The sequence below is a fragment of the Chelmon rostratus genome, chromosome 14 (genome assembly GCF_017976325.1).
Source record: "Chelmon rostratus isolate fCheRos1 chromosome 14, fCheRos1.pri, whole genome shotgun sequence".
NCBI lineage: Eukaryota > Metazoa > Chordata > Actinopteri > Chaetodontiformes > Chaetodontidae > Chelmon > Chelmon rostratus.
The window spans coordinates 13,765,664-13,792,373 of NC_055671.1; the positions used below are offsets into that span (position 1 = coordinate 13,765,664).

The 26,710-nt window shown below is 43.1% G+C and overlaps 4 protein-coding genes across 7 annotated transcripts in view; 2 read left to right on the forward strand and 2 right to left on the reverse strand.

Annotated features, from left to right (window-relative positions):
- The first annotated feature begins 814 nt into the window (after positions 1–814).
- alg5 (ALG5 dolichyl-phosphate beta-glucosyltransferase) lies at positions 815–5,444 on the forward strand. Its single transcript, XM_041952693.1, has 10 exons — positions 815–1,100; positions 1,839–2,007; positions 2,439–2,485; positions 2,657–2,725; positions 2,837–2,929; positions 3,039–3,152; positions 3,250–3,309; positions 3,405–3,556; positions 4,238–4,323; positions 4,817–5,444. Exons 1-10 carry the CDS (start codon positions 1,035–1,037, stop codon positions 4,930–4,932), a joined length of 972 nt encoding a protein of 323 aa, XP_041808627.1. The 5' UTR covers positions 815–1,034; the 3' UTR covers positions 4,933–5,444.
- A 3,615-nt stretch (positions 5,445–9,059) lies between these two features.
- On the forward strand, positions 9,060–15,042 carry smad9 (SMAD family member 9). Of its 2 annotated transcripts, none has more exons than XM_041951808.1 (8): positions 9,060–9,186; positions 10,857–11,378; positions 12,081–12,296; positions 12,529–12,786; positions 12,914–13,024; positions 13,234–13,455; positions 13,980–14,236; positions 14,468–15,042. In XM_041951808.1, exons 2-8 carry the CDS (start codon positions 11,183–11,185, stop codon positions 14,609–14,611), a joined length of 1,404 nt encoding a protein of 467 aa, XP_041807742.1. In that variant the 5' UTR covers positions 9,060–9,186; positions 10,857–11,182; the 3' UTR covers positions 14,612–15,042. The 2 variants fall into 2 exon arrangements, with proteins under 2 accessions (XP_041807742.1, XP_041807743.1); XM_041951809.1 differs by lacking the exon at positions 9,060–9,186 and adding an exon at positions 10,071–10,131.
- A 1,072-nt stretch (positions 15,043–16,114) lies between these two features.
- On the reverse strand, positions 16,115–19,565 carry LOC121616988 (regulatory factor X-associated protein). Its single transcript, XM_041951930.1, has 3 exons — positions 18,878–19,565; positions 18,497–18,607; positions 16,115–16,616 (listed from the first exon to the last, which is right to left on the reverse strand). Exons 1-3 carry the CDS (start codon positions 19,298–19,300, stop codon positions 16,512–16,514), a joined length of 639 nt encoding a protein of 212 aa, XP_041807864.1. The 5' UTR covers positions 19,301–19,565; the 3' UTR covers positions 16,115–16,511.
- Positions 19,566–20,659: 1,094 nt separating this feature from the next.
- The window catches only part of dclk1a (doublecortin-like kinase 1a), a 48,582-nt gene continuing 42,531 nt past the window's right edge, over positions 20,660–26,710 (reverse strand). For 2 of the 3 annotated variants that reach the window (XM_041951928.1, XM_041951927.1), the window contains exons 11-16: positions 25,946–26,079; positions 25,764–25,841; positions 25,311–25,407; positions 25,125–25,205; positions 24,913–25,026; positions 20,660–23,057 (exon numbers count right to left, since the gene is read on the reverse strand). In XM_041951928.1, the coding sequence (XP_041807862.1) occupies positions 22,770–23,057; positions 24,913–25,026; positions 25,125–25,205; positions 25,311–25,407; positions 25,764–25,841; positions 25,946–26,079 (792 nt within the window). In that variant the 3' untranslated portion in view covers positions 20,660–22,769. Of the gene's footprint in view, positions 23,058–24,583; positions 24,658–24,912; positions 25,027–25,124; positions 25,206–25,310; positions 25,408–25,763; positions 25,842–25,945; positions 26,080–26,710 lie in introns of all 3 variants that reach the window. The other variant, XM_041951929.1, reaches the window with a different exon arrangement.

The following is a 26,710-nucleotide window of genomic DNA, read 5'->3' on the forward strand; positions in this document are numbered from 1 at the left end:
TATAATTATCAAGTTTAAGATTAAATCAATTCAGTATGACAATTTGATTAAAAAAAACCTATTTTCTTTATCTCAATATCTTATATATGTTTTTTGTGTTCAATCAATTTGGCTACTGCAGTGGTGGAATATAACAAGTACATTTACTCATTTACTGTACTTCAAATTCCAGGTACTTGTACTTTACTTAAGTCTTTTATTTTCAAGCAGATTTTCATAGTTCATGCTTCTACTCCACCACATCTCAGAGACAACTTTTCATATCCTTCCTTTCAAGTGAAAACCATGTATCTCCAAAGTGGTGATTTTGAATGTTTGTGATAAATTGAAGGACTGTGGCCCTTATTGTCCTTCTCTGTCCAGAACATTGGAAAAGATTAAATATTCATCATGAAATCGAATTGAAATATATTTGTCAATTTTCCAAAGGAGGTTTTACACACTTTACTATCTTAATCAACTGTGATATCTGTCAAAAAAAAAAAAGTTTATAAAACACAAAGCAGTTATGGATCAGGTGCATGACAGTGGATCTGACTGATGAATATGTGACAAGGAGAAACATCTTTTGTACTTTGATTAATGTTATTAATTACACCTGTGCTTTTCATCTGTTCCTTCATATTTAGCCTGCATAATATTAAGGAGGCCGAACACCTCTTGCATTATTTTCATCCACTGATCACTGAGTCGTTGCAGTTATTCCACCTCCTGTCCACTAGGTGACAGTGTGGGCACTGCGGGCTGTCGCAGGGCTGCTCGGTGTTTTCTTGCCTCAAACTGATGATGTGTCGAGACCAACTTGTCACTTCCGTGTCGGCGTTGTGTTCAGTTGTGATTGGAAGTTAATGGGAAAGGCTTTTATTTAGTGCTTCCATCTTCTAAACAATCTCATAAGCTTTTATTTTCTCGCATGTCCTGGGGAGTCAGAGTACCGGCGACCAGACACGAAGCAAAGAAAGGAGAAACCAAGCTAGCTTTTTTGCTAGCCGCTTGGACTGGTGGTCTGTCAGTGGCTGTAGGGTAACTTATGGATGATGGAGTTCCTCTGTGAAATAGTTCAAGCCTTGGCCGCATTAGCAGCTCTAGGCCTGATTGTGGTAAGTAGTTGTAATATTGAGATAATATTGTGTTGGCAGAGATCTGTCGTAGCTTGTTTAAGCAAGTGTTTGATATCTGTAATGTGAAGCGAATGCTGTCCAAATGCATTCCGGAATTTTGCACCTATTGATTGACAGGATCAGTGTGGATTTCCCTCTCTGTGTAAGAAGTCACTGAGCCATGCCTTAGGCTTTTATTTTATGATGCTTCATTTTTTTCGGCATTTGTTTATAAAGATTAAGAGTTTGTTGTTAATCCCGAAGAAGTCATGATCTAAAAGCAGCTCCAAAGCAACAGCAAGAGTTCCGAGTTAAAGGTGGGAAGCAAAATTCTGAAAAGTAGTAAAACCTACCACAGTTTACATACTATAAAAAGACAGACATTTGATTTGATTCTGTACTACAACAGCATATGCAGACCACACTTGTCCAAGAAGGAAAGAAGAAAAACAAAATTCCAAAGCACAGATTTAATCTAACATGTGGCATGGACATGCAAAGACAACAAATAGATCTCAAATGAAGTAACAAACCAAAAATTGTATCAAAAAGAGGGTTTAGGGTATAAAATTGATTGGGGGAAAAAAACACTAAATTCATTGGACTTATTTCTTGCTTGCCCCAGATCATGATAACAGCAAAGATTTCTGCGCATGTACATATTCAAAAATATTAAATTTACTAAGAAGTACATGACAGGAACACAAGAGTGCCATTCTCAAATTTCTTCTTGTCCAGGTGCTTGTAATCGCACACGTCACCGCCAGGATGGTGAACCTGACACGCCATGAGAAGGAGAAATACTTCCGTACAGCGACAGGAGAGAGGGAGCTCTTCCCCAGCCTGCATGATCCCCATTCCAGGGAGCTCTCTGTGGTGATCCCGGCCTACAACGAGGAGCTTCGAAGTGAGTTATACGGGGTGCACCCTGGTCTCTGTCAGGAACGTCTGCACAGTAACCCTTGCATTTGATGTCCCACCTGTGCAGCATTGCCTTAGTACAGACTCAGTTAACACAGTGGGGAAATAACTACGTATTTGCATTACAGTCCTCATTTACAGGATAAATATACTGTGTAATTTATATGATATGGTGCATTACAAGCCAGTGTTTTTAGGACCTAATATTTGTTTGCTGCTTCAAAACTCCTCCATCTTAAAAGCAATAAATACAAAGGTTAGCATGTGTTGAATGACAAATTGTGCACCATTAATTGACCGGCCAAACATGCACTTACCACACAGGTTGGTGCAGTTTAAATCCCATAATCCTGGTCTCTCAGGCTTCATGCAGTAGGTTATAGGTGCTAATATGTGTTTGACTGTGTGTCAATACAGTGCCTGCGATGTTGGATGAGGCGATGGAGTACTTGGAAAACAGACAGGTAAGTGCTCATATTGGGCAGTGTTAAATTAAATCTTAATCACAGAGTCGTAGAGAATCAGTCTCCTCTTTCGGTTATTCCAAAGAGGCCAGTAGGTGGCAGCATTCGACATAGAAAGTTGCTGTTGCTCAACAAATTCCTCATGTTGTTCCTCCTGTTTCCTTGCTGCAGAAAGGGCACTCCTCCTTTACCTATGAGGTCATTGTGGTGGACGATGGCAGCAAAGACAAAACCACAGAGGTCATCATTTTAAACCTTTTCTGTGAATATGTTACAAGATTTCTGTTTTTCCTCAGCTCACTTTTGCTTAGCTCAACATTTCAAAGCAAATTTGTTTTGATGTCCCACCAGGTTGCCTTGCGGTACACGAGGAAATATGGTGCAGATAAAGTGCGGGTCCTGACGCTGGTGAAGAACAGGGGGAAAGGAGGAGCTGTGCGGATGGTGAGACAGTAGATGTCAAACTTCCGGATAACTGAATGCGGCACAAAAGCAACAGTATGGAAGTGATTTGGTGTTGATTTTACATGTGTTTTCTCTGTCACGCTTAAAGGGAACTATGAGCTCCAGAGGGAGAGTCATTCTGATGGCAGATGCTGACGGAGCCACAAAGTTTTCTGACATCGACAAAGTGGAGGCTGGACTGAATGACCTCAACCCTAAACCAGTGCGGCGGTGTTAAGTTTTTGTTGTTCTGTCTCTACGTATTAATAGAAGACGGTTAGTGTGGAGCCAGTCCTAAAAATGCCTGTCTGTACATTTAGGAGAACATGGCAATTTCCTGTGGTTCCAGAGCTCACCTGGAGAAAGAGTCAGTCGCTCAGGTAATTATCTGTCTACCTGGAGACCAGAGAACTATATACATGTGTATATATGTGTCTCTAAGCATTAAATGACCACTGTCATGTTTCTTCCGCAGCGATCTGTGTTCCGCACATTCCTTATGTATGGCTTTCACTTCCTGGTGTGGTTCTTTTGTGTGAGAGGGATCAAGGACACCCAGTGCGGCTTCAAGCTTTTCACGCGTGAGGCTGCACTCAAGACCTTCTCTTCACTCCACGTAGAGCGATGGTAAGGACTCACACTCCACCAGTGACACTTTGTGTTGAAATTGAAGCTAGTCAGAGCTTTGTCTGGATGCCATGATGTCCTCTAACTCTATGGACCAATAAGAATGACAAGAGGGTAAGTTGTCCTGCCCTGACAGGTGCAAAAAAAACTGACAGGAGAGTGAAGGAAGATGTCAGTCAAGCCCTCCCAACCAGCCCTGAGAAGAGTAATCACAAAACATGAGTAAAAACAGCTGTGTGGGTGTTTGTTTTTTTTTTTTTGAAAACTCACTTAGAGAAATATAAACATGTAAAACATATAAACATGTTCCTGCAAACCCATTTTTTCATAACACAAAAGAAAACCTGCACAATAACTTTGTCTAATTAAAATACAGCCTTGTGATAATACATGCTATGTAAATAAGCCTTGGCTAAACATTTCTATTGAAGTAAGCATCCATATAATCAAAAAATCTGTAAATAATACAACACATCTGACCAGACATTAAATGTGAATTGTCAAAAGCGGCAGTTTTAAGCGCTCAGTGCTGTGGACACATTTAGGTCAGTACTGATGCTCATACAGCCTCAGTGAGTAGAACACTTTGCTTTTGTTCTTGTTTTTAAAGCTGTAAATGAAACATGAATTTTAATGCAGCCGTTGAACATCTGCTGTGTACTTTTGTCTTTCCCCTCACAGGGCTTTTGATGTAGAGCTCCTGTATATTGCCCAGTGTTTTAAAATCCCCATAGCAGAGGTGGCGGTCAACTGGACTGAAATAGAAGGTAGGTTTTTCATGGAATATGTGGACATGTGTCCTCCCACTGTGCCACTTATCTCTAGTTCTATAAATATCTCTGCTGGATGTGTTTGCACCTCCGTGATTGGCTGATTTTAGCTGATTTGTTTCTAGTTATTCCTTGTTTTCATTGTAACATGTTGTGAATAACTGCCTGTTGTTTTCTAGCCGTTCGCCTCTGTGGGTTTTTTCTACTCCAGTTTTGTTCTCTTTGCTCTCTTGATTGTTTCATTTGTCCGAGTTTTTGACTCTGACAAATTAAGTGTGTGGGTGCTGCTTTCCTGTCGATGCTTCACTCAGTTTATCGAGCATCTTCTTAACTGCTTAGCTAAGCATGCGTAGTGCTACTGTGAGGAAGTCTTTTATGCTGGAGTTATTGCATGGATCAGCAGTAAATGTCAGCAAACGGGCAGATATTCATTATTTGTCCGATAAAAGTATCACTTGAGAATTAAGTGCCTCTGTCTTTGCTCCGCCAGGGTCCAAGCTGATCCCGTTTTGGAGCTGGCTGCAGATGGGACTGGACCTGATCTTCATTCGCCTGCGTTACGTCACAGGAGCCTGGAAGCTGCAGTCACCGCATAAGACTGACTAGCCAATCAGACATGCCCTGGTATCACCGAGACAGCCTGCGATAGGGCCGTCAAACCTGCGGGTGAGGTGGGATTGGAAACTGTCCATCACTCGCTGTAATCAACAACAAAGACAGAGTACAGGATATGACGTCCGCTTCCTCTCCAGACGTCACTGGATGTGAAGTGATGATTCAGTTGTGAGTCCTTCATGGTCCTGCCTTCTTTTTTTAAAATTTTGGCTTGTGATGGCCGCCGTTACACGTACATTTCTATTGCCACGGCGTACAGAACGTCTGTATGACTGATCCGTGTTCTGAGTTACTTAATGTTTATCTTGTGGCCAATCAGTTGTAAGTGAGGAAGCCTTGTAGTGAAATGCGGAGAGTCAGGGATCTGTGTGTCGTGATTCTGACGGGAAGAATGAATGTTATTATATGAGATTTTCAAAAGGGAGGGATTGTACTTATGAGGAAACCGTGGGTTGATGGGCTGGATGACTTGAACCAAAATAAAACAAATATCAATGATTTATGATTTGATGATCATTGTTAACCTACTAACCACAGCCACAACAATTAGTTGATCAAGTAGTTAGTCGATGGACAGAATTTTGTTCAGGCAAAACTGGGAAAACATTTGATGCTTCCAGGTTCTCAAATGTTATAATTTGCAACTTTTTTGTTTCCATGTTGCTGTAAAAATAATATTTTGGGGTTTTGCAGTGTCAGATCAAGACAACTGATGTTGGGATATTGTAATGGACATTTTTCATTATTTTCTGAATTTGTTTTTAGTTTTTTTATAGACCAAACCATTGGCTGACTAATCAATACATTTATTGTGAGATTATTTATTATGTTCTGCTATTAACAGTATAAAAACAACGTCAAACTTTACATAGCACTTATCAAAACAGCAGGTGGAGGACAAGAGAGAATACAGGAAACAATGAGGTAAAGTGCACAAAATATAAACTCAAAATCAATCAAAGAAAACAAGTTAGTGCACTTAAAAAAAGAATTATAATAAAAAACAGCAGTTTGAGCAAAAAAACAGTTACCTAGATGTCCACTTTGATCTGGGACCAGCCAGCTTTGAAGACCTGAGGCTCCCACCAGCAGTCAGACGGCACAACACCTACATACAGGTAATGACAACGTGATGCCTTGTTTTCTATTTTGAAATGAATCATAAATGGACAAGAAGCTGACAGAGATGAGCTGGTGCACTGTGTGATCTACATGTTGTATTTGCTGTATTTGAGTTCCGGACCGGTTCTAGAAGATCTGACGTCTTTTTCCACATCTTTAGGCTGACTGAGTTACTTTCCGTGTTGCTCGTTCGTTGGCAGGTTCTATTCTGATGCTCTATCAGTCAGCTTCCTGTCTCTTCACGCCCTGCTAATGCCATCTGCCTTGAAGTGCTTGATATCTCATTGATATCTGCAAAGCTGAACAGTAGATCTTAACACACAGGATGCGCAGCGTGACTATGCATGATTGTCTGCTTTCATTTAAAGAGAGGTTCACTTGAGGACCAGGGTCTCCGTCAGGCATCCTTTAGAGTGGACTGGACTCAGGAAACTGTCACATATTATTACTAGAAAGCTACAGGATCTGACTCCACTTAGAGTTGATTTAATTTGATCTAAAGTTAGATTTAACAGCTGAAATACTCAGTTTTAGTTAGCTGAGGTCAGCTGTATGAAGTTTTATGAGAGTAGGGGGCTGCATTACCATTAGTTTGCCATGAAAGAGTGGGAAACCCTGCATCACGTTATTTATCGCCACACTCATCTGCAGCTTCGTGTGGACATCTTCCTGGAGAGAGTCCAGCAGGCGTTTTTGCGGTCTGGGTAAATTAAGTTCCTCATGAGTGTGCTTATGCAACTCTGAGGTTCAGGGCTCGCGCTGATGCGGATGTCTCTGGGGCCTCCCGGAGCCCCGGGGAGCGCATCCTGTTTGCGCCCTGCCTGTCTGTCTGCCCTGCACCAGCAGACAAGACACAGAGAGCCATGAATCATGGTCTGTCCGTTTCCTGCCTCAGCTTTCAGCTCTTCAGTGAAACGGTGACGAGTGAAGGATTTACATGAGGAAGGTGTTTGATTTATTGCCAGACATGACTCCCTATATTTTCTCCAGGTGAGAACAGTAAACCGCATGAATAATTCTTAGTTATTAGTCCTCCCATGGCTCTTTTCTCATTCTGCTCACTTCTAAAGCTTGAGCAAACAGTTTGGTTTTACTGTTCCTAGTTTTACCAACTCCTTGTGGCTTCCCTGAGGTCCCCAGACCAGACTTTGGAAATCACTGGCTCTCATACATCACCACCTATTTGTGGCGCACCGGCAGCTTCTGGTGCATTTTGATGATCCACCAGGTGTTTGAGGGGTGGGTGTGGGGGGGTGGGGTCGTGGGGTTTTTGACAGGAATCCCGCGGGTGCTTTCACTTCGTGTCGGGAGTATTGTTAGGTTCCGCTGCAGTTGCTGTAAACTGAAAATGTCAAACTTGTAGACTCGCTGTCGCCAGCCGGGCTTGCGTCATTAACTGGACCAGTCACGGCACTCCCAGTGAAGGATCGTGTCCATCCGCACCGAGCGAGACCTCCGCGCGCCTCCCAACTACAGATAATGACTTCGATTACAAGAGAGAAGAAAACACGAAGCTTGATTTCACAACATGACTATATTCATGCTGGAAGGCGGCAGTTAGTCCCTCATCCAGGGGAAATGTTACTGTTTGGGTTTTTTTTAGGCTACAGGTGCGGTGTGCGTGCAGGTGCGCGAGTGCACATCAAAGTAATAAGAGTCGATAAAATAAAGTTATTTCATGTCGGATTGTGCTCATCCCCACTTGGGTTTGCTGTAGAATTTAATACGCGAATATAAAGGATAAGCAATTATTGCCTCTAAACCAATTTAAACAAAGGCTCACAGCTCCTATAATCCAGGCTGCACCTCTGGCAAACACCTGCAACCTGCTGCAAACGCAGATAATGATTCATTAAATGGGTGATTGTCACTTCCATCACTGCGTCGGGATCCGCCGCTTTAATCCCACTTAATGTTAGAAAATATGAGCAAACAAGGAACCAAACTTTAAGAGACGGGTATGATGGAAGAACCTGCCACAGACATGTAACGCTCTGAAGGACAGACCTGTAACAGTAAAATATAAAGCATTCCATGTTCACTGCAGCATTTGTTCTTTAGGGACAGGAAAGGGGGACAGGTGTGATTAGTTTTCCTCCTGGTGTCCGTTAGTAGGGACACGGGGCACGGCTCAGGTGAGACGCGCGCTCACGCACGCTCACACGCGCGCTGCCGCTGCAGGACCTGAATCTGAAATCCCTGAAATCCTGGGAAAGTTCCAGGCGGGGGAAGGCGGAGGGATCTTACATGCAGGCGCTGCGGTTCCAGCCAGGCTGACGCCGCCGAGGCTGTGTGGCGCTCGGCTGGGGCTGCTCAGGCTCCCGGCTCTGCAAACCTGCGTCAATGTGGTAGCAGACTGCCAGGACAAGACCGGAAGACAGCGCGACTGTACCTCCACAATAAAAGAGGGAATTTAATCATTGGTCTGTCTTCGGGGAAAAAAAAAGATTAGTCCCTTGTACTAATTAATTGCCAAATTAAAACAGAGACTTAAACGGTGCTTTGTACTTTAACAAAGATTGTACACTGATGTGCAACTTACTGATTATATTCAACTATTAGAAATTTAGCTAAGGACACGATATTGATTCCTAATATACATTTATGCTATGCTTGTGTTTTTCCATTCATTAATGTGCGCTCCGGTGTGTCGTCACACAGAAAAAAGCAAAACTGAAAAGTTTTTATTAGTAAAATTATGAGTCCATTTCAAAATAATTGACATTTGTTCAAAACAGCATTATTATTGGTACTCTTAACATTTGTTTTATAATGTATAGTGTACTGTATGCAAGACTATGAATAATAATTACGTAAGATAATGTAAATTCTAAAAAATAGTTTGTATATTTATTGTCATGTTAAGTCGTAAATTATTACTCCTTATTTACTGCAGCATTTATTTTGAAAAGAGCAACTGGATGCAATTCTCATTAAGGCTCACTTGACGCTTCAATGTCAACGTTTACGCTCACAGAAACAACCCACACACACACGCGCACGCACAAACACACATACAGACACACACCTTGGCTGGGCTGGTGTGCTGGCCTGAACACTTACAGACAGGGAAGTTTCTGCGCGCACAGGACCGTCTGCGGTGCACTTGTTATCACAACAGAGGTGAGAAAACTAACAAATATCGTGTGTTTCCAGAAACAGTAATTTGCCTTTTTACGTCTTACGTTGTTGAGGATTTATTTCCTAGTTAAATATTTAAGATATCCGATGTAAAATACTCGTAATAATGTGCTCACTTTTTGTGGAATGAATATTCTATTACAATCATGTATTGACATGGCTGAGTGTAGAAAGTAGGTTATAGCTGAGTATTGATCGCTTATCAATAGTTCTGCTATTTTGAGCACACATGTAGGAATATTCAAAAACTAGACTACTAATAGTCCAGTAAACGCAACAACTACAGCCCGGACTGGTTGGACTAAAGTTCCTCGTGACATGTTATTAATCAGTGATAATAATGATGCCGAGCTTCTGGTCACGTTGGTGCCATCAAGGTGTGCGTTTAACCTGGATTCTGCGGCCGCAGCGTGGCTCGTTGTCGTTGTAGTAGTTAAAGGAAGCTGGCGTGTTTACCTTTTTGGGAAGGGGTGTCCTGGTGATAAAGCATTAGGTAATTAGCCTATCTGAGCCTGCAGACTGAGTGACGCCAGGCTCCATAAAGCCGCAGCGGCAGACTGATGCCGCATTGAGCTGGTGCGCCTTTGCTGTCATTGCAAAACCCAGCTGTCTGTTAGTCTGCGGGAAACCAGTGTCGGCACGGGGACATAATATGGGTATGTTGATTCACGTAACTCAAGGATTTTTTTGTTTTGTTTTGTTTTTTTAGATCCATCTTATTGCAAAGCTGCAAAGTCCTACATTTAAGAAGAACCTCTAACGTGGCTCTGCTGTGTTCTTTGGAATGATAGAAACAAGCCTAAAAGCTTGGACATATCTTGTCTACCACAGGGGTCAAACAAGATACTCTGTACCGCAGGATGTTCTGCTACAGGAGACAAAACAAGCAGATCACCATAATAAACGCGCTCAGACATTCTTCAATGTGTGAGTGTTTGTGATTTATCTGTAAGATGCTTCTGGAGTGATGCACAACGAAATGATTCCAAGATTATGAGTGGGACTCAAGCAGGCTACCTAAATATAGAGGAAAAGACTAAATACTTCTACACCACCTAGTTTTTAGATGGACAGAAAGAGACAAACACAAAAACAGGGAGAGCTCTGCCTGGCTGTGTGTGTGTCCGTGTGTGTGTGTGTGTGTCTGCCTCCCTCTCCCCCTCCTGTCCTGTGATGTGTTCTGGCCAGACAGTATGGCTCCTGGGCGTCAGTGGCATGATCATAGAAACAGAGGCCAGAAAGGACATTCCTCATTGTTGGTGAATCTAGAAGCGAGCTTGGCCATCTTGCCCGGCTCTTTCTGAGAACAGTTTTGGGACGTTTCGTTTTCTCCACGGAGAATAATAACCATGTTGTTCTTGTTGTTGTTGTGGGAAATCGGTCTGATGCAGTGTCTGTATCTGATACAGCCTCACTGTCGTGGAAGTCCACCTCTAAAGCCTTGTTAAATATGAGTGGATTCTGGTTATGTGGGCCTTGATTTCACTCCAGACCAGCTTATCACCATAGCACCGTAGTGGCTGTGGTTAAATTCCCCTCGCAATTAAATCCTGAGCTCTTTTTTTTTTTCTATCTAACCTCTGAACCTCTTCAACCACGCATCTGTTTCAGCCAAATTAGCAGTTAATACTATCTCTCACTTCTCTTGCCAGATGATTGAAACCTGACCTGGATTTCTGACTGTGCGAGGAATAACCTTCCCTGCAGGAGGCTTCTAGTCCAGAGCTGCCGGATCCCTTCTGTGCCAACACAGAGAGGGGATTTGGGTGTTTGCGCTGCACTGGCGGGAGTTCAAGTCCTCCACGGCGGGATACAAAAAGCAGCCTCTGTTTACACAGACTCATCGCGCTGCCTCTTTCATCCTTACCTCTGTCCTGGCTTCTCATTATTTGCCTCCTCGCTCCTGTCCTCGAGGGAACTTTAAATCCCTTTTACAGCGCCCATCAGCTCATCTCGCCACCCATTTACCCATCTCATAATGAACTCCTCTGCCTCCATTACGTCCCTGTTCTCCTTCACCAGCCCAGCGGTGAAGCGCCTGCTCGGCTGGAAACAAGGGGATGAGGAGGAGAAGTGGGCGGAAAAGGCTGTGGACTCTCTAGTGAAGAAATTAAAGAAGAAGAAAGGGGCCATGGAGGAGCTGGAGAGAGCCCTCAGCTGCCCCGGGCAACCCAGTGAGTATCATTCATTCAGAGGCAGCCTTCCCAATCTGGAGGTCGAAGCCCATCCAGAGGAATCACAAGATAAACCTCAGGGGCCTTGATGTGATTTACAGGATAGGGAGGCAAATATGCTTCTGCTGCATAAAATAATCACATTTTGCTGACATTACTGTCTTCACTCTCTAATGTTTCACTTTTTTTTTTTTGGTCTCACAACTATTTGACACAAGAGGGTGCAAGTACTGCTTTGTGAGGGGGGTGACAAGGTAGAACAGTTGGGAACCACAGGTCTAGTCAGTTTCATACTTGCAAGCTCACAGGTTTGATTGCAGCACAGGTCAGAAACTGCCACTATGTTGAGGTGCTCTGGAAATGACTGAATGCCTATAAAAGCCTGAAATGTTAAATTGTACTAGTCTTATCATTGGGAAGATAATCTGCCTCCCAGTATTTATTGTTTATAGCCATAAATAAGAAAGAAACAGTAGAAAATCCAAAAGTAAAGCAGTTTCCAGATGGTCTTACAGGCAGTAACTGTATTAGAAATAGTTTTCGTACTCTACAAAATACAAGACAAAGTGCTGAGTGCTGATTTCCGTCTAATCACCATGGTAACAAACGTGTGTCATCACAAGTAAGGCTTCAGATAACAGCAGTTTAAACACACAACGCAAGCCGCCCATTTCCTCAAGCTGTCTGACTCGAATCCTTCAGGCAAGTGCGTGACGATCCCCCGGTCGCTGGACGGGAGGCTGCAGGTGTCCCACAGGAAGGGTCTGCCCCACGTCATCTACTGCAGGGTGTGGCGCTGGCCCGACCTGCAGTCCCACCACGAGCTGAAGGCCCTGGAGTGCTGCGAGTTCCCCTTCGGCTCCAAGCAGAAGGACATCTGCGTCAACCCCTACCACTACAGGCGCGTGGAGACTCCAGGTACACAAAACAATAGAGAGCATCTTCTGCATTTGATGCGGAAAATAATCTTATTGTTGAATTTTAATGTCATAACAGTGAAGCCTTTGTGGGTTTTATGACAGTGATCTAATACAGCGGTCCCCAGCCAAAAGGATTTGCCATAATGTGATCTTATTTTAACAGCATCTGGCTCTCATCTATCTCTGTTTGCTCCCTCTCTCCACCTTTTTCCTTTCCTTTCTCTCCTCAGTGCTGCCTCCGGTTCTGGTCCCACGCCACAGCGAGTTCAACCCCCAGCACAGCTTGCTGGCAAAGTTCAGGAACGCCTCCCTGCACAACGAGCCTCTGATGCCCCAGAACGCCACCTACCCAGACTCCTTCCCTCCACTGCCCTGCTCCTCCTTCTCCTCCTCCCCTTCCTCCTCCCTCGCCCAGTCTCCCACCTCCCAGAGTTACCCCAACTCCCCCAACAGCTCCGCGGAGCCCGGCAGTCCGTATCACATTGCAGGTGAGGATCAAAACAAGCAAGCTGATATTTGAAAGCGTCAACACCTGTCACGATGACCTCAGTCTCTGATGAGTGTGCACTAATTACTTTTCCTCGTTTATCCTCTTCCTGTCACATGCTTTTCCAGCTGAGACTCCCCCGCCTCCGTACAGCATGATGGAGAGCAGCCCGCCAGAGGATGTGAAGCCCAGCAACTCCACAGAAACCATCAAACTGACATTTTCCGCTCCACACAGAGGTAGGTTCACACAACTGCAAATGCACATAAAGTAGAAATACATATTAGCAGTATTCATGAGATGATAACAAACGTGTTTCTCAGTTAGAGATGTTGGTATACTGTTTGTGCTGAGGCATCTGCTTTAATCATCAATATCTCTGGGAGAATTAAAGTATCTAAAATCAAATATACAGCAGAATACTTTATCCGTATGCCCCCTTGTTTAGATTTACGGCCCGTGTGTTACGAGGAACCAGAGTACTGGTGTTCGGTAGCTTACTACGAGCTCAACAACCGGGTCGGCGAGACTTTCCACGCGTCGTCCCGCAGCGTCCTGGTGGACGGCTTCACAGACCCATCCAACAACAAGAACCGCTTCTGCCTCGGCCTGCTTTCCAACGTCAACCGCAACTCCACCATCGAGCACACACGCAGGCACATAGGCAAAGGTAGGAAAACAGACACTCAGCGTGTGCACGCGTCTTCAGAAGCAGCCGCTGAATACGCTCAGCTCGTTTCCCTGCGCACAATCCTTTAGGACAAACAGTTTTTCTCATGGTGCGAGAGTTTCAAAAGCCTGCCTTTGTTGGACAAACATCAAGCGCCTCTGGGTTGAACCGTGCACTGTGAGGATGTGTGTGGTTTTGAATGGCAGGGGTGACACAAAGGGATGAGGGTAGTTGGTCCCCAGTTCACAGACACTACTCAGACATTCCTCATTTACAAGCGTAAATGTCTCTGTGGTTTCCTCTGGCAGAATATGAGAAAAATGCAGCGTTCGCAGTTGGAAGTGATTGAATATGTATATATTTGATTACATGTTTGCTTTACATGTTCTCTTGGATAAAAGAGCTGTTTTTGTGCTCTTTTGACATGTTGTAAGCATTTGCACCACAGGTTTTTTTTCTTTCCCCAAACATTCAGTTGTTAATTCACTTGGTCTCTTGACTTTCTCATTTGTTTTTCTCCTCAGGCTTGCATCTATACTACGTCGGCGGCGAGGTGTACGCAGAGTGTCTGAGCGACAGCAGCATCTTCGTCCAGAGCCGTAACTGTAACTTCCAGCATGGCTTCCACGCCACCACCGTGTGCAAGATCCCCAGCGGCTGCAGCCTCAAGATCTTTAACAACCAGCTGTTCGCCCAGCTCCTCGCCCAGTCTGTCAACCACGGCTTTGAGGTCGTCTACGAGCTCACTAAGATGTGTACCATCCGCATGAGCTTTGTCAAGGTACTGAGATCTCTTGCGAAATCAAATATTTGGGACAGAATATAAACGGCTTAATGAGAAGGGTTGGATATCCACTAAATTTCTCACTGTAACTTAATATGTTGTTATTTTGGCCTTAATGCGCTGTTGAGCACGTCAGATCCTACAATAAACAAGCAGGGGTTATACTTGTTCACACAGCAACCATTCATTTTAATAGTTAACTGAGATTTGTTTGCGTCCTCTCCTCAGGGCTGGGGTGCTGAATACCACCGTCAAGATGTGACCAGCACCCCCTGCTGGATCGAGGTACACCTGCACGGGCCCCTGCAATGGCTGGACAAGGTCCTCACGCAGATGGGCTCCCCGCACAACCCTATTTCTTCAGTGTCATAACACACACTCACACAGGTAGTCGTAGGTTCTGTATATTCTGCTATGTCCAGATTTTCTGTCCTATGGTCCCTCTCCTGACCTCTCAAACAAAATAACAAAAATATGTTAGCCAGAGCTGTGTCGCATCATGCTGCATAACTGAAAATCACAGAGGATACGCAGACAATTTACAGCTCATGTAGTTAAATGATCAAGTGTTCCTTAATTTTAGTAAGACTATGATAAAGCATTTATCCTCTCTGATTTCATCGGGACGTTAACTGCACTCCAAGACAAGAAAAAATGGGATATATTTATAGGTACTCAAAGACTTGTTATTATGTGTTGTAAATGTTATTCTGGTAGTATGTACTGTATGTCCATGTGTTGACTGATGTCTGACTTTGTGTACTGGTTGCTTTTTACTTGGTCCATTAAAGTTGTTTTTTCTTTAAGTTTCAATCTTTTTTTTGTTCATGTTAAACAGGCATGTCCAAACTATTCCATAAAGGGCCATGTGGCTGCCCTTTATGGAATAGTTTGGACATGCCTGATGTTAAAGAACAAGAGCATCACACTGCAATGGAAAAACATGTCTCAGTGTTAGCGTTGTAACTTTACTCTCATATTCACAGCAGAGGACGTACACTTAAAAATACAGGAACCTGGGGTCCATGACACGACGCCAACAGAGCTAGCATTACCAATATTCATCAGACCAAACTCAAGTCTCTTAAAGGTCCAGTGTGCAGGGTTTAGGTAGACCTATTGGCAGAAATAAATATAATATTCATAAGTGCGTTTTCATTGGTGTACAATCACCTGAAGAGAAGAATCATTGTGTTTTTGTTATCTTAAAAATAAGCTCTTTAAATCTACGAATGGGTGCTCTTTCACGGAGTCGACCATGTTGCACCGCCATGTTTCTACAGCAGCCCATAATGGACATACAAAACACTGCCAACACATCCATCATATGCTCTTCTACACACTCAAAAGGGGGGGGTTGAGGCGGGGGTTATTAAGCTGGTTGAAATCTATAACCTCACTGCTAGATGCCTCTAAATCCTTCACACTGGTCCTTTAAGGCCCTACTTGAATGAGAAGAGGCTACAGACGTGCATTAAACAATTGATTGTCACATGGAACAATACAATAACAAAATACAGAACACAGAAAGAATGGGATTTGACAGAGTAACTAAAGTACAAATTCACAATATGTAAACATGAAAGAAATTTTTGTCTCGTTTTTTTACAACCTGGACCTTATTTCTAGCATTAAATATGACCATTTACTCACCCAGACAACTTTGGTGGCATTTGGAGTCGTTTTGAAGAAATTAGCCCCAGAGGAGCGGCGCGTATATCCGTATAACGCGAGTACTCGGGGCATCCATGCGCAGCCTCTATATAACGCATAATCTGCAGCGAAACTCGTTCATATTCCAATATTTTGTTATGATATGCTGGTGCTATTCCCCTCTGAGCCCATTATACGGATATACGCGCCGCTCCTCTGGGACTAATTTCTTCAAAACGACTCCAAATGCCACCAAAGTTGTCTGGGTGAGTAAATGGGTGTATTTAATGCTACAAATAAGGTCCAGGTTGTAAAAAACGAAAGTTATCCTTTAAGGAAATTACATTTCCTAAACAGCACCAGGTTCATGATCAGTCTGCTACTTCAGGAGATCACACCTTCTGAGGGGCTCTGATCAGTTCAACCTTGTTTAGTCCACCAGGCTCACCGTGCTTATTAAACAAAGCTTGATTACCATGTTCATGTTATTCTTTCTGCGGCATGGCCGTCTGGCTGAGGAGATTGGTGTTTACAGTGTACGGTTACTATCCATGTATGCATCAGTACCAGTGTTTCTTCAGTCTTCTCTATTTCTCACAAATACATCGAGCGGCCGGCGTCAGCATCCCTGGAACTGCTGCTGTGATTGGCTGCGGCCCTGTGTGGCCAGGAGCTGCTGCTGCTGCTGCAGGAAGCTGATCACCTCTGGACTCCTGAGCAATGACTGAAGGACACACACACACATTCAAATATCAGAGCACAATACAACAACAAATATCACAGGGGAAAGCCCTGCTGTCTTTTTGTGCCTATGTATCTATATATTAAAAACGAATTCTTCCTAGTCTGGGTGGAAGTAGGAGACAGACGTATACTGGTTTTGTCAACGTCCAATGGAATTTGCAATTCCATCATTACGGTGACAAATGTTTTGGCATATTATAAATAATATGCTTTACTGTAGCTACGATAACATACGGGTCGGGGACTACGCTCATACTCATAGAGCTGGAACTACACTCACCAACTACTATTTTCCTCACTGAAACACTGATTTCAGTAACATGAAAACATGGAAGGTAATACTACGAGCAATGCACGCCAATTTCTCTTTTGTTGGCTGCAAGAACCAACAGCTGCACTCAGTATATACATTTTGGTATATTTCAGCTGTTGTTGGTATATTTTATTGTTATTGTTTTAGTATATTTTTATTGTCTTAGTATATTTTTATTTTTGGTAAATTTTCATTGCATTTACGCATATTTTTACAGCATGTTAGTTTATTTTATTATCTTTCTTTATTATCTTGTATCTAACACAGGGGTTGCAATGCAAATTTCGTTGACATGTCCATGCTCAATGACAATAAATATTAATCTTAATAAACGTCCTCATTTACTCCCACCATCTGAGGGGGAGACCCAGTGGATTAACTTGATGGACATGCCCCCACAATGACTGGAAAACTCTCAGGCTATGTGTGTGTGTGTGCTAATCATTTTACTTTGGACTGCTTTGAGGGACAAAACAAAGCAGGATTTTTTTTCAAAACTGAAACTGAAGATGGATCAATACTGATTTCAAACTTAAAAACTGTAAGTAGCCATTTTTATGTTGCTTTGAAACCAGTAAAATAAGCAGAGTAGTAGACTGAATGTGGGAAGCTGTTTTTTCACATTGCTTCTCGAGTCGCCTCACATAGTCAGACCTGACATTATCTCCACACATCTACTGCAACACAAGCTCAGCCGGCCTTGTTGTCACAAGTTAGCTCCTTCTGCCACGCCGGTTTGTCTGTTGCTGCTGGATGTAAATGTACTTGATAAACATGGCCTGTGGTACATTGACTATTATGCTTATGTAATTTACTTCTGGTTTTCTGCCAAAGTATATTATGTCAGTATTTGTGTTTATTGCTGCTGTATGTAAATGTACTTGTTAGACATGCCCCGTGGTCTAACTCTGAGAATGAATCACAGTGCATTTTCTTATTAACCTAGATTACGAGGCAGGTTACTCCTTCAATGTGGTTGTAGGCCTAGACTCATAGTCATTCCTATTTGGAGCTATACAGAAATCTGTTTCTTTAACCAGTTTTTCTTTCAGAAGATGTGTTCCCTTACATTGTTAATAGAGTGGAAAGAGTGATACTGTTACCATAAAAGTACAAAACAATAAAATACTGTGTCATATCACCCACTCCGAGGTGGAAGGACACGAGAACCACAATTGCTCTCAACAGAGGCTCCCATGCAACAAGAAAAAGGCAGATATAACAGTGAGCACAAGGCCAGTCATATACAAATGGATGACTATGGAAAACCTGAATAATAAGAGCAGAAAAGTAACAAATGCAAATGCTTTCTTACAAGTATGGGGGGATTTTCATAGAATGGTGCAGGGTCCACCACTACCCTTAAACAGAGGGGGTCGCCGAATAGTTTGACAAGTACCAAAATTATGCAAATCATATGGCAAGCCACACAGACTACTCTGGAGGCTTTTGGCATCTCTTACAAACACGCTTTATGTTGTTTTTCTCTTTAATGTGTCACTCATTTTTAGCGGCACAATCAGTCCATCTGATCGGCTGTGACTTACCAGTCTTTTCTGGTTGAGGACCTGCTCTATCAGGGAGGGTCTGGCCGGCCGGTCCCCCATGGCACCCAGACGCTGTTTGTTCACAGACACAGGCCTCTCCTCTGAGTTATCCTGATTAGCACAAGAAAAAGACAAAAACAAACTATAAAACTGTGGGAGTTTTATTTGTGTTGTGGTTCAGTGAAGTCTGGAAAAACAGGACCAGAGAACCACATGTGCCAGTAAGTTCAGCCCCTCATACACCTCTCAAATTCCTTTCCTCCCCAGTCATCTACATGTAAACATGGGTTGTATTAATGGTCTACTTAAGGTTTATATGGAATGTCTCCACCACATCATGACGGATTCAGAAGAATTAGTATCTATAAAGCTTAGTCTTACATCAAGTTTGCCACTGGACATGGCCTGGTCGCTCTTCTTCTTCTTGTACTTGTCTTTGTACATCTTGTTGCGGTGCTTCTTGCACATCCATGGTTTCCTCTGCTTTGCCACCTGCGTTGTGGTCTCCGTGCATCCCTCATAGGTGCACTGCTTGGGGGCGTTGTCGCCCTCCGAGGTCTCCTCGTCGTTGAGCTCCTCCGGGCTGGCGGCGCTATCTCTGGGATCCGAAGTGTCCAGAACGTCGCTCTCCTCGTCCGGATCATCCATGTCGTAAGATGAGACGTTGTTCTCAGGTTCGTGCGGCGTGTTCACATTTCTGCTGTCGACTACTCCACTTTTACTCACATAGTATGTCTGTCCGTCTTTAGTGAGCAGGAGAGTCGAGTCTTTGTTTGCTGATACTGAATTGTCATCTTCGCTCATGATTGTGGTGAACAAATACTGTATAGCAGCAGCAAGCTAGTTAGCTAGCAACCATCGCTTCGCAGTCAGCTCACGTTAGCTAGCTGGCTCACTTAGAAAGTACAGCTATGAGTTGACATTTGCCCAACCAACTGTACTGGTATGCGAGTAACTGCTAAGTGAAGGCAGTATGTTAAAAAATAAACTATGATTTGGGAAATAAACCTTGTGTTTTGTTACCGGCTACCGTGATTCTTCCATGGGACTAGCTTCTGACCGCTGTCGCTGCATTTCGAACGAGGTTTTTCTTCTTCTCCGCCTTGGTTCCCTGTGTTAGACTGACGCCTAGTGGCCAAAATAAAAACTACATTCTCCTTACACTGCTCTGTGTGATGGAAATACAGTGTTTATGAATCTCACTGGAGAAATCATATGATATAGCTTAACATTAAGAATATATTATAAGATATTGATGAGTTTGAATTATTCATATTGTAACCCAAATATCATCACACTGCCAGTAGCCACCACTGAAAAGGGGACACTGAAGTGACTGAATGAATTGTCAAATGTGCAACATTTGAGAAAGCTTAAAGTTTAGAAAGGTGGGCAGCTTTTCTGGAGGAAGAGACACTTTATAGTCACCAAGTCACCACAGAAAGTGTTCAGACATACGATGTCCCCACTTGGTGTGGTGTTCCTGTGTGTAAGAATAGAATTAAACTGTCAAGGCCTGGAATATGGTTGGTAAGATCACAGGGAAAGCACAGAGGCAGCTGTCTGAGAGCTACTGTTTGCTGTTTACAGGCAGGGAGGCAGGGAACCATGAAGCATACAGGAATGTAGAACAGGGGGGAATTTTATTATTAATTGTTTTTACTGCATACATTAAGTCTTTACTTGGAGTTTTTTTTTAATGTGACTGTGGTGAAGCCAAAATACGTTTCCATAAATAGGCATAAGAAAGTTCCTTACAGTCTACCATACCACCTGAATGCTGAGTACCTGCCTGGTCAAGTACAGACAATTTTGGATCCTACATCTCTGGCCACAAATGTTGTGGGATTCATAACAACATATCAAGTACCCCTTAAGTCAAGAGCCGCCCCAGCAGATAACAGTTAACAAGAGCAAAATAGCCTTAGTGGGATGATGTGCACTTATTTGATGGGACAAATTTACAATGAAATACAACAGTTTTCAGGATCCCATGCATGCAGCAAGAGGACTGCAAAGCGGCTGAATTCTACAGACTGAAATTTTAAGATCATTCACTAAACCCATTAAATCACATTCAAGCTCCACAAAAGACACACACAATTTGTTTTTGAAACATATTTTAATTATTACTATTATTCATGATAGACCATTGTTGAACGGAGGTACAGGTATTGGTATTGCAACAGATTGTAATACTGTGGCGCAGCTGTGAGAGCACTTTGGTAAACCACGTGTGCCCGTGTGCTGGAGAGCACAACAAATTCATACTGATCTGGTCAATATGGCGGCACATTACTGTCTATGTGTGATGATGAGGATAAATACAGAAACTTACAGACAAGTGTGACGACTGCAGGGAGATCATCTGTGGAAAAAAAAATAAACAAGAACAAAAAAACAAAACTGAAATCGCTCTGCATTTCTCTCCTCTGGATTCTCCTCTCTTTTATCTCACATCAGTAACTGGAAATCCCTTTACCAACAAAGGAAGTGATATCATTCCCAGTGTCTGACAAGAAGCAAAGATGGTGGTCTCTTATTCTTCTATATTTGTCTGTGTGGATTCATCCAGGTGGCACGTCAGGATGAAACAGTCTCACTCGACCTGATGATCTCCTGTAGATTATTTTTTTTCTTTGCTGACTGACTGATACACATGTATGATTTTTTATTTTTTACAGTTCTCATAGACTTACTACTAGTAAAGAAATATACTGTATTGTGAACTATCAAAATAAATAAAATTATGTTATTTACATAACATATAAACGATACTTCATCACGAAACCGTTTTAATTATAAGAATAGGCTACTGTATGTCTGTCATGCTTTCATCTGAATAAATGAAGCCATGAATGAGGTTGCACAGAGCTGAAATAAAATCCTCTTCCACCCTTTGAACTGGACTGCTTTCCAAGAGTGCTGCTGGTTCTCTGGCATCCGTACTGTCTTTCTCTCAGACCTGTTTGACTGCACTTAGACTGCAGTACTTTGTGCAAATAGGCAGCCCCCATAAACTGTTAATTTTATACATTTGCCTCCTAAAACATTTCCCCAAACCCATAAAATTGGCACACCTGGGCTGCAACAATTATACCTTTCTTTACTGCTGGAATATGTGAGTGAAATATGCCTTCAGTGTTGGAAAAAAATGTAAACAAGGCTTCCTATGTGTACTTGAGCATCACAAAATACCAAGAATAATGTGATATCAGTACAGAATGATTATGGAAATGTGTGCATTGAGAAAAAAGTTGTTCAGATGTTGAGTTTGCTACACAAGCACCCAAATGCTGTTGAATCGTGTGTATCAAGATGTCATGAATGAAGCAATTAACAAAATAACAACAAGGAATCAAATGCACCATTATTGTCTTAATAGCAGTCTGTGAAAAATGTAAACTGTAATACTGCAATCCAACGTTAGAGGAAGGCAACGCCAATACTGTGAGGAGCACAGGATTATAGCACAAGTGCCGCTGTTGTCATTTTTCGTTTTTCGATGAACACGTTTTTAACACATTTGTAAGAAAAACTTCCAACTCTACTGACCGTAGCCCTCATTTTCACACAACTACTCTGTTCATCAAGTCTACCCTAACCTACTTCAATGTCTGAGCTCTACTTCTACACACTGTTCCAGTCCACCAAGCTCTTAGGACAAGTCAACAAAAAGTTATCCTTTAAGAAAAAGGGAAATACATATAAAAAAATGCAGTGAATAAAGAATGAATAAATAAGGTTCAATAAAACATGAACATCGGTCCATATTCTCATATTGCCCTGTAGAGCTGCTCCACCTTAAGGAAGTTTCCATGTCGAGCCCAGATCATCACTGAAGGGTGTCGCCCTTTCTCGCTCCTTGAGCTCCATAACATGTGCTCAGATGAGAGAACGTTAAAAAGAAATAAATGAAAAGTCTTTCACCTCATTCCTCTTCGTCTCTCTTCCTCATGATCTGTGTTTGCCTCTTCAGTCTTTCTCCCAACCTCCCTACCCTCTTTTCCCTCTGTCCACCCTTTGATCGGTCTCTCCTGTGGGGTTTGGAAAGATGGATTTGGGAAAGCTAACAGTTTGCTCTGAATTATTTATTTTATTTTTTTGTTGCTTGTTTTCTCTCCACAGTTTTCCCCTGTTCACCCCCAGCCTTAGATGAGAGGCTGCGGAGAAGCTGATGTCTCCTCTTCCTCCTCCTCCTTAGGGAGGAGCTGGATGAGGATGTTCCTTCCTCGCTTCCTCCTCCTCCTCCTCCTCCCCTTCCGCCTCCTCTCTAGAAGGGCGAGTTGGGGGAGCAGGCAATACTGGCTGAGCTGATGGAGATGTCATCAGAGTCAGATGGGAGGCTGGGGTTCGGGGAAGGGTCAGAGCAAGTGTCAGGGGTCAGAGAGGGAGGGGCCACGGGCAGGCCAGGGAGGCAACTGGGAGGCTCCGCCCGCAGTGTTTTTGTTGTTGACGTTGTTACTGTTGTCACCGTCTGCGTCATCTGCAAAGGCAGTGGCTTCACATCCGGGTGGCGTCCTCGTCTGAGAACCTGCCCCTCCTTATCAAGAGAGGTGGCCTGAATGAGGAAGGAACAGGAGAACAGTATGATTAGATCCTCTGATGAAGGGATCCAGTAGCACAGTGCATAATCCAGTATGGAGGACCAGGAGCCTTGCACAGGTTATTAAGTTATTAATTGATGCTTAATTGGACAATCAGAAGAGGGATTAGCAAAAGCAAAAGTAGTACATTAGTCGAGGCATCTTTAAACTATCAAATAAAAGTCAATGAAATTATTAATAAGAATATCTTTATCAATGCATAAACAAAAAGCAGAATGATTCAATTCATAGTATTTTTTAATTAGCATTACTATTTGTAATTCTATTCTATTGTTTCCAAGTTCACTTTTCCAATCACTTACTTTGCTATGATTTTCGTCGCAACTTGATGTTTTTTTGGTTTGTTATCAAGTGAGACCGCGTAACTTTCAAAGTCAGAAATAACATGCCACTTTTCTCATGGGTAAAAAAGTTAAATCCATAGGGGATAGAAATGCATGTTTGCTCAGTTCAACACACTCTGGGTTTTTGCTCCAACAGTGTTACCTGGTCTGGTATGATAACCACGTCACATCTTGGGAAATGTAGGTAAATCCATGCTGTAATTACCACTAAAAGCCACAGGGGCCGCTGTTAAGCAAAAGTTACACAGTCTCACTCTAATTAAAAATTTGTGTATTTGTTGCTTTTTACCTATTAAACATATTGGAGGTGGCTCACGTTGCCTATATATATATTAGATGCTAGACAAATACATTCAATTATCGTGTTCATTAATGTATTCATTTGTTATTGATTTAATCAAGTCTGTTATTAATTCTACTTGTCAGTGTCCAATTACTGAATTTAGAACTTTAAACTATTATAAGGACGAGCCTCTAGGTCCTCCATAAATCAATGGTGGATAAAGTCACACATCAGGGGTTGGGCAATGGGGGCTGAATGGCCCTGGTGTTATTCGGAGGCAGCCAGGCGGAGTGCATTACATCAATCAAAAAAGCACTAAAGGTGACTGCAGCAAGCAGGGGAACAGGGATATTTCTTTGCAAGGCAGCATTCACAAAGAAAGCGTGTAAACAAACAGTGACCGAAACCTCAGCAACACCAGTTTGTTTACTTTGTTATGAAGGAAACTGGTTTTGTGATACATGTTCAGCAGACACATTTAGGACACTCACAGGGGTGATTTTACAGGCAACTCCCACTTCCTTATTCACACATTCAGAAGTCCACCGGGACACTGATATGCAGCAATACGACACAGAAGACAAGGCATTGGCAAAAGACAGACGACAGCGATGCATATACTGTGTGGTATATGTGTTTACAGCAAGGGAGGGATGGAAGGAAAGAGGCAAAAAGCCAAGCACAAAGAGCGCAGACACGAAGCTGTCAAAGCAGCACAGCAGCAGCCAGTCGGCAGGGCTGCACGCAGGGAGGAGGGGGACATCAATTTCAGACACACTATTTTGGTTTGGTATGATTTCTCGCTGGTTTTTGACCATCTAGCCGGTTGTGTCTCTATGGAAACCTGGCGTACCTTATCCAGTACATGGCCGGGTGCTGGTAGAAATCCAACGACCCAGATCTCTGCATAGAAAAGCTGTCATCCAGCTGAACACAAAGAGAAACCAGCACAATCAATCATCTAAACACCAGTTCATTGGAAAGCAGAAACACCAGAGGACACAAGCTTCACTCAGAAAGTCGTATCTGTTTGTCTGATGGGCAGAACACATGAACAACTGCAGACCTCTGGATAAACCAGTGCAACTTGGTGTGTGAGCTACAACCTTAGCTATAACCTTAGCTGAACCTAGCAATCTGTCAGACCGGTTGGTTTATGGGTACAGTAGTTTAGTGACTTACAGAAATGACTGACACTCCTGCAGTGGTGTCGTTGACCTTGGGACTGGTGTTGAAGTGCTTCTTTATCTTCCCTGCTACTGACAGCTGGTGATCATTCTCACATAGTCCCTCATCCTGTACAAAGCAAGGGAGGAGAGGGAAGTAAAATCAGTGCTTCTGGGGAAAATACAGCAACTCTTTAGATGCGAGGGCTCAATTAACGCTGTACTTACAGTGACCCAAGGGTGCTCTAGCACCTGCAGGGCAGTGTATCTCTGGTCCACCTCCACCTCCAGCATGGATCGAATCAGCTCCTTCAGCAGCAAACAAACATGAGTTGTAAGTGACTTTCCTCCAGCACGTGGATCCATTCACAACACATGCAAACAGATGACATTTGCACAGATATACGCATTCACCTTAGCTGTCTCTGACACATTGTCCCAGTACGGTAGAGGAAATTCTAGCTGCCCCATTAGTATCTGATCAAAAAGCACTTCTTGATCATCACTGCTCCTGCAAACAAAAGGACATACTCTGATTAACGCTGTTGACAGATGTAAAGATGTACTTTCATGAACAACCATTAGAGAAACTCATACACAACTCTTATTAAATCTAATATTTCCTCAGTAAAAGCGACAGTGGACTTTTCACTTGGTGGACAATAGGTGGGCCATAGCAGTAAATGTGAAAGAAAATAAGAAATGCAGTGCATGGTATGCAGTTCTTTAACTCTCATATTGAAATGACTTTCAATTAGTCTACATACATCAACAGCATATTAAAATTCACTTATGGTTTGGGTTTTTTTTAAGTGGCCCCATCTGACCACACTACTGCCATTAGAGGAGCTTTTGCTGGTAGCTTACCCTCGGAAGGGTGGGAAACCACACAGCAGGATGTAGGTGATGACTCCAGCTGCCCAGATGTCCACCTTAAGGCCATACCTGCACAAAGACAAAGAAATGTCACGACATTGTTTCAACTTTCAACTGCATTACGACTGTGTGTCATTCCCCTGCAATCTAAACTCTGCTGCTGATGCTCTTACCCTGTTTCTGCGATGATTTCAGGTGCTACATATGTCGGGGTCCCGCAGACAGTGTAGAGGGGTCCGTCCGCCACAGTCGCCAAACCAAAGTCTCCCAGTTTCAGGCTTTTGCTGCCGTCTGCATGCTCGTACACCTGAATGCACAGAACAAATGCTTGTTAAAAATAATAGCATCTTAGATGGCTGCAGAGAAGAAAGAGACGAGTGTGTTGCATAATTTACAGAGGTAATACATATTGTGAGGCTTTCATACATAGTGTCAGGTATTCTAGGCACTACGACAGCTACTGTATATGCATTTGTGATTAATTCCATATCTGGGCTTTAATAATACTAAGAAAGAGGACAACTCTGTGAAGCTAACTGACAGAGCGCAAGCATCCAGAAGTGTAGCCCACTGGCAGCCCACTGGCAGCCCACTCAGCCTCAGCACTTCTTATTTAATTGAAAGATTTGGAGAGCAAAGACGAGGAGGCGGAGCAGAGGAAACACAGGAAACTCAGCCACCTTTGGAGTGGAACACTTCAAAAGTCTGAGTCTGGCCCACCTATCGCTCGTAATGAGCGACTCGGGGTGGTAGAAAGGGGCAACGGAGGGAGTGAGGAACAGCAGCTGAGGGAAGACGAGGAGGTCGACAGAAGGGAGATGGAGGGAGGGAAGGCACAAACAAGGGAGGCTGGAGAAGGAGTGTGAAGGGAGGTGTGAGGGCAGCAAGGATGAGTCATCCATCTCCACAGCGAGAGTCCAGAGTGAGTGATATTACTT

Excerpts from the sequence above, each read along its gene's own strand:
- alg5 (XM_041952693.1), top strand. The coding sequence starts at position 1,035 with ATGATGGAGTTCCTCTGTGAAATAGTTCAAGCCTTGGCCGCATTAGCA. Across the intron at positions 3,153-3,249 it reads ATGACCTCAACCCTAAACCA|GAGAACATGGCAATTTCCTG; the intron begins GTGCGGCGGTGT and ends CTGTACATTTAG. Across the intron at positions 3,557-4,237 it reads TCACTCCACGTAGAGCGATG|GGCTTTTGATGTAGAGCTCC; the intron begins GTAAGGACTCAC and ends TTCCCCTCACAG.
- smad9 (XM_041951808.1), top strand. The coding sequence starts at position 11,183 with ATGAACTCCTCTGCCTCCATTACGTCCCTGTTCTCCTTCACCAGCCCA. Across the intron at positions 13,025-13,233 it reads ATTTTCCGCTCCACACAGAG|ATTTACGGCCCGTGTGTTAC; the intron begins GTAGGTTCACAC and ends CCCCTTGTTTAG. Across the intron at positions 13,456-13,979 it reads ACGCAGGCACATAGGCAAAG|GCTTGCATCTATACTACGTC; the intron begins GTAGGAAAACAG and ends TTTTCTCCTCAG.
- LOC121616988 (XM_041951930.1), bottom strand. The coding sequence starts at position 19,300 with ATGAGCGAAGATGACAATTCAGTATCAGCAAACAAAGACTCGACTCTC. Across the intron at positions 18,608-18,877 it reads TGTCCAGTGGCAAACTTGAT|GATAACTCAGAGGAGAGGCC; the intron begins GTAAGACTAAGC and ends TGTGCTAATCAG. Across the intron at positions 16,617-18,496 it reads TCCTCAACCAGAAAAGACTG|TCATTGCTCAGGAGTCCAGA; the intron begins GTAAGTCACAGC and ends TGTGTCCTTCAG.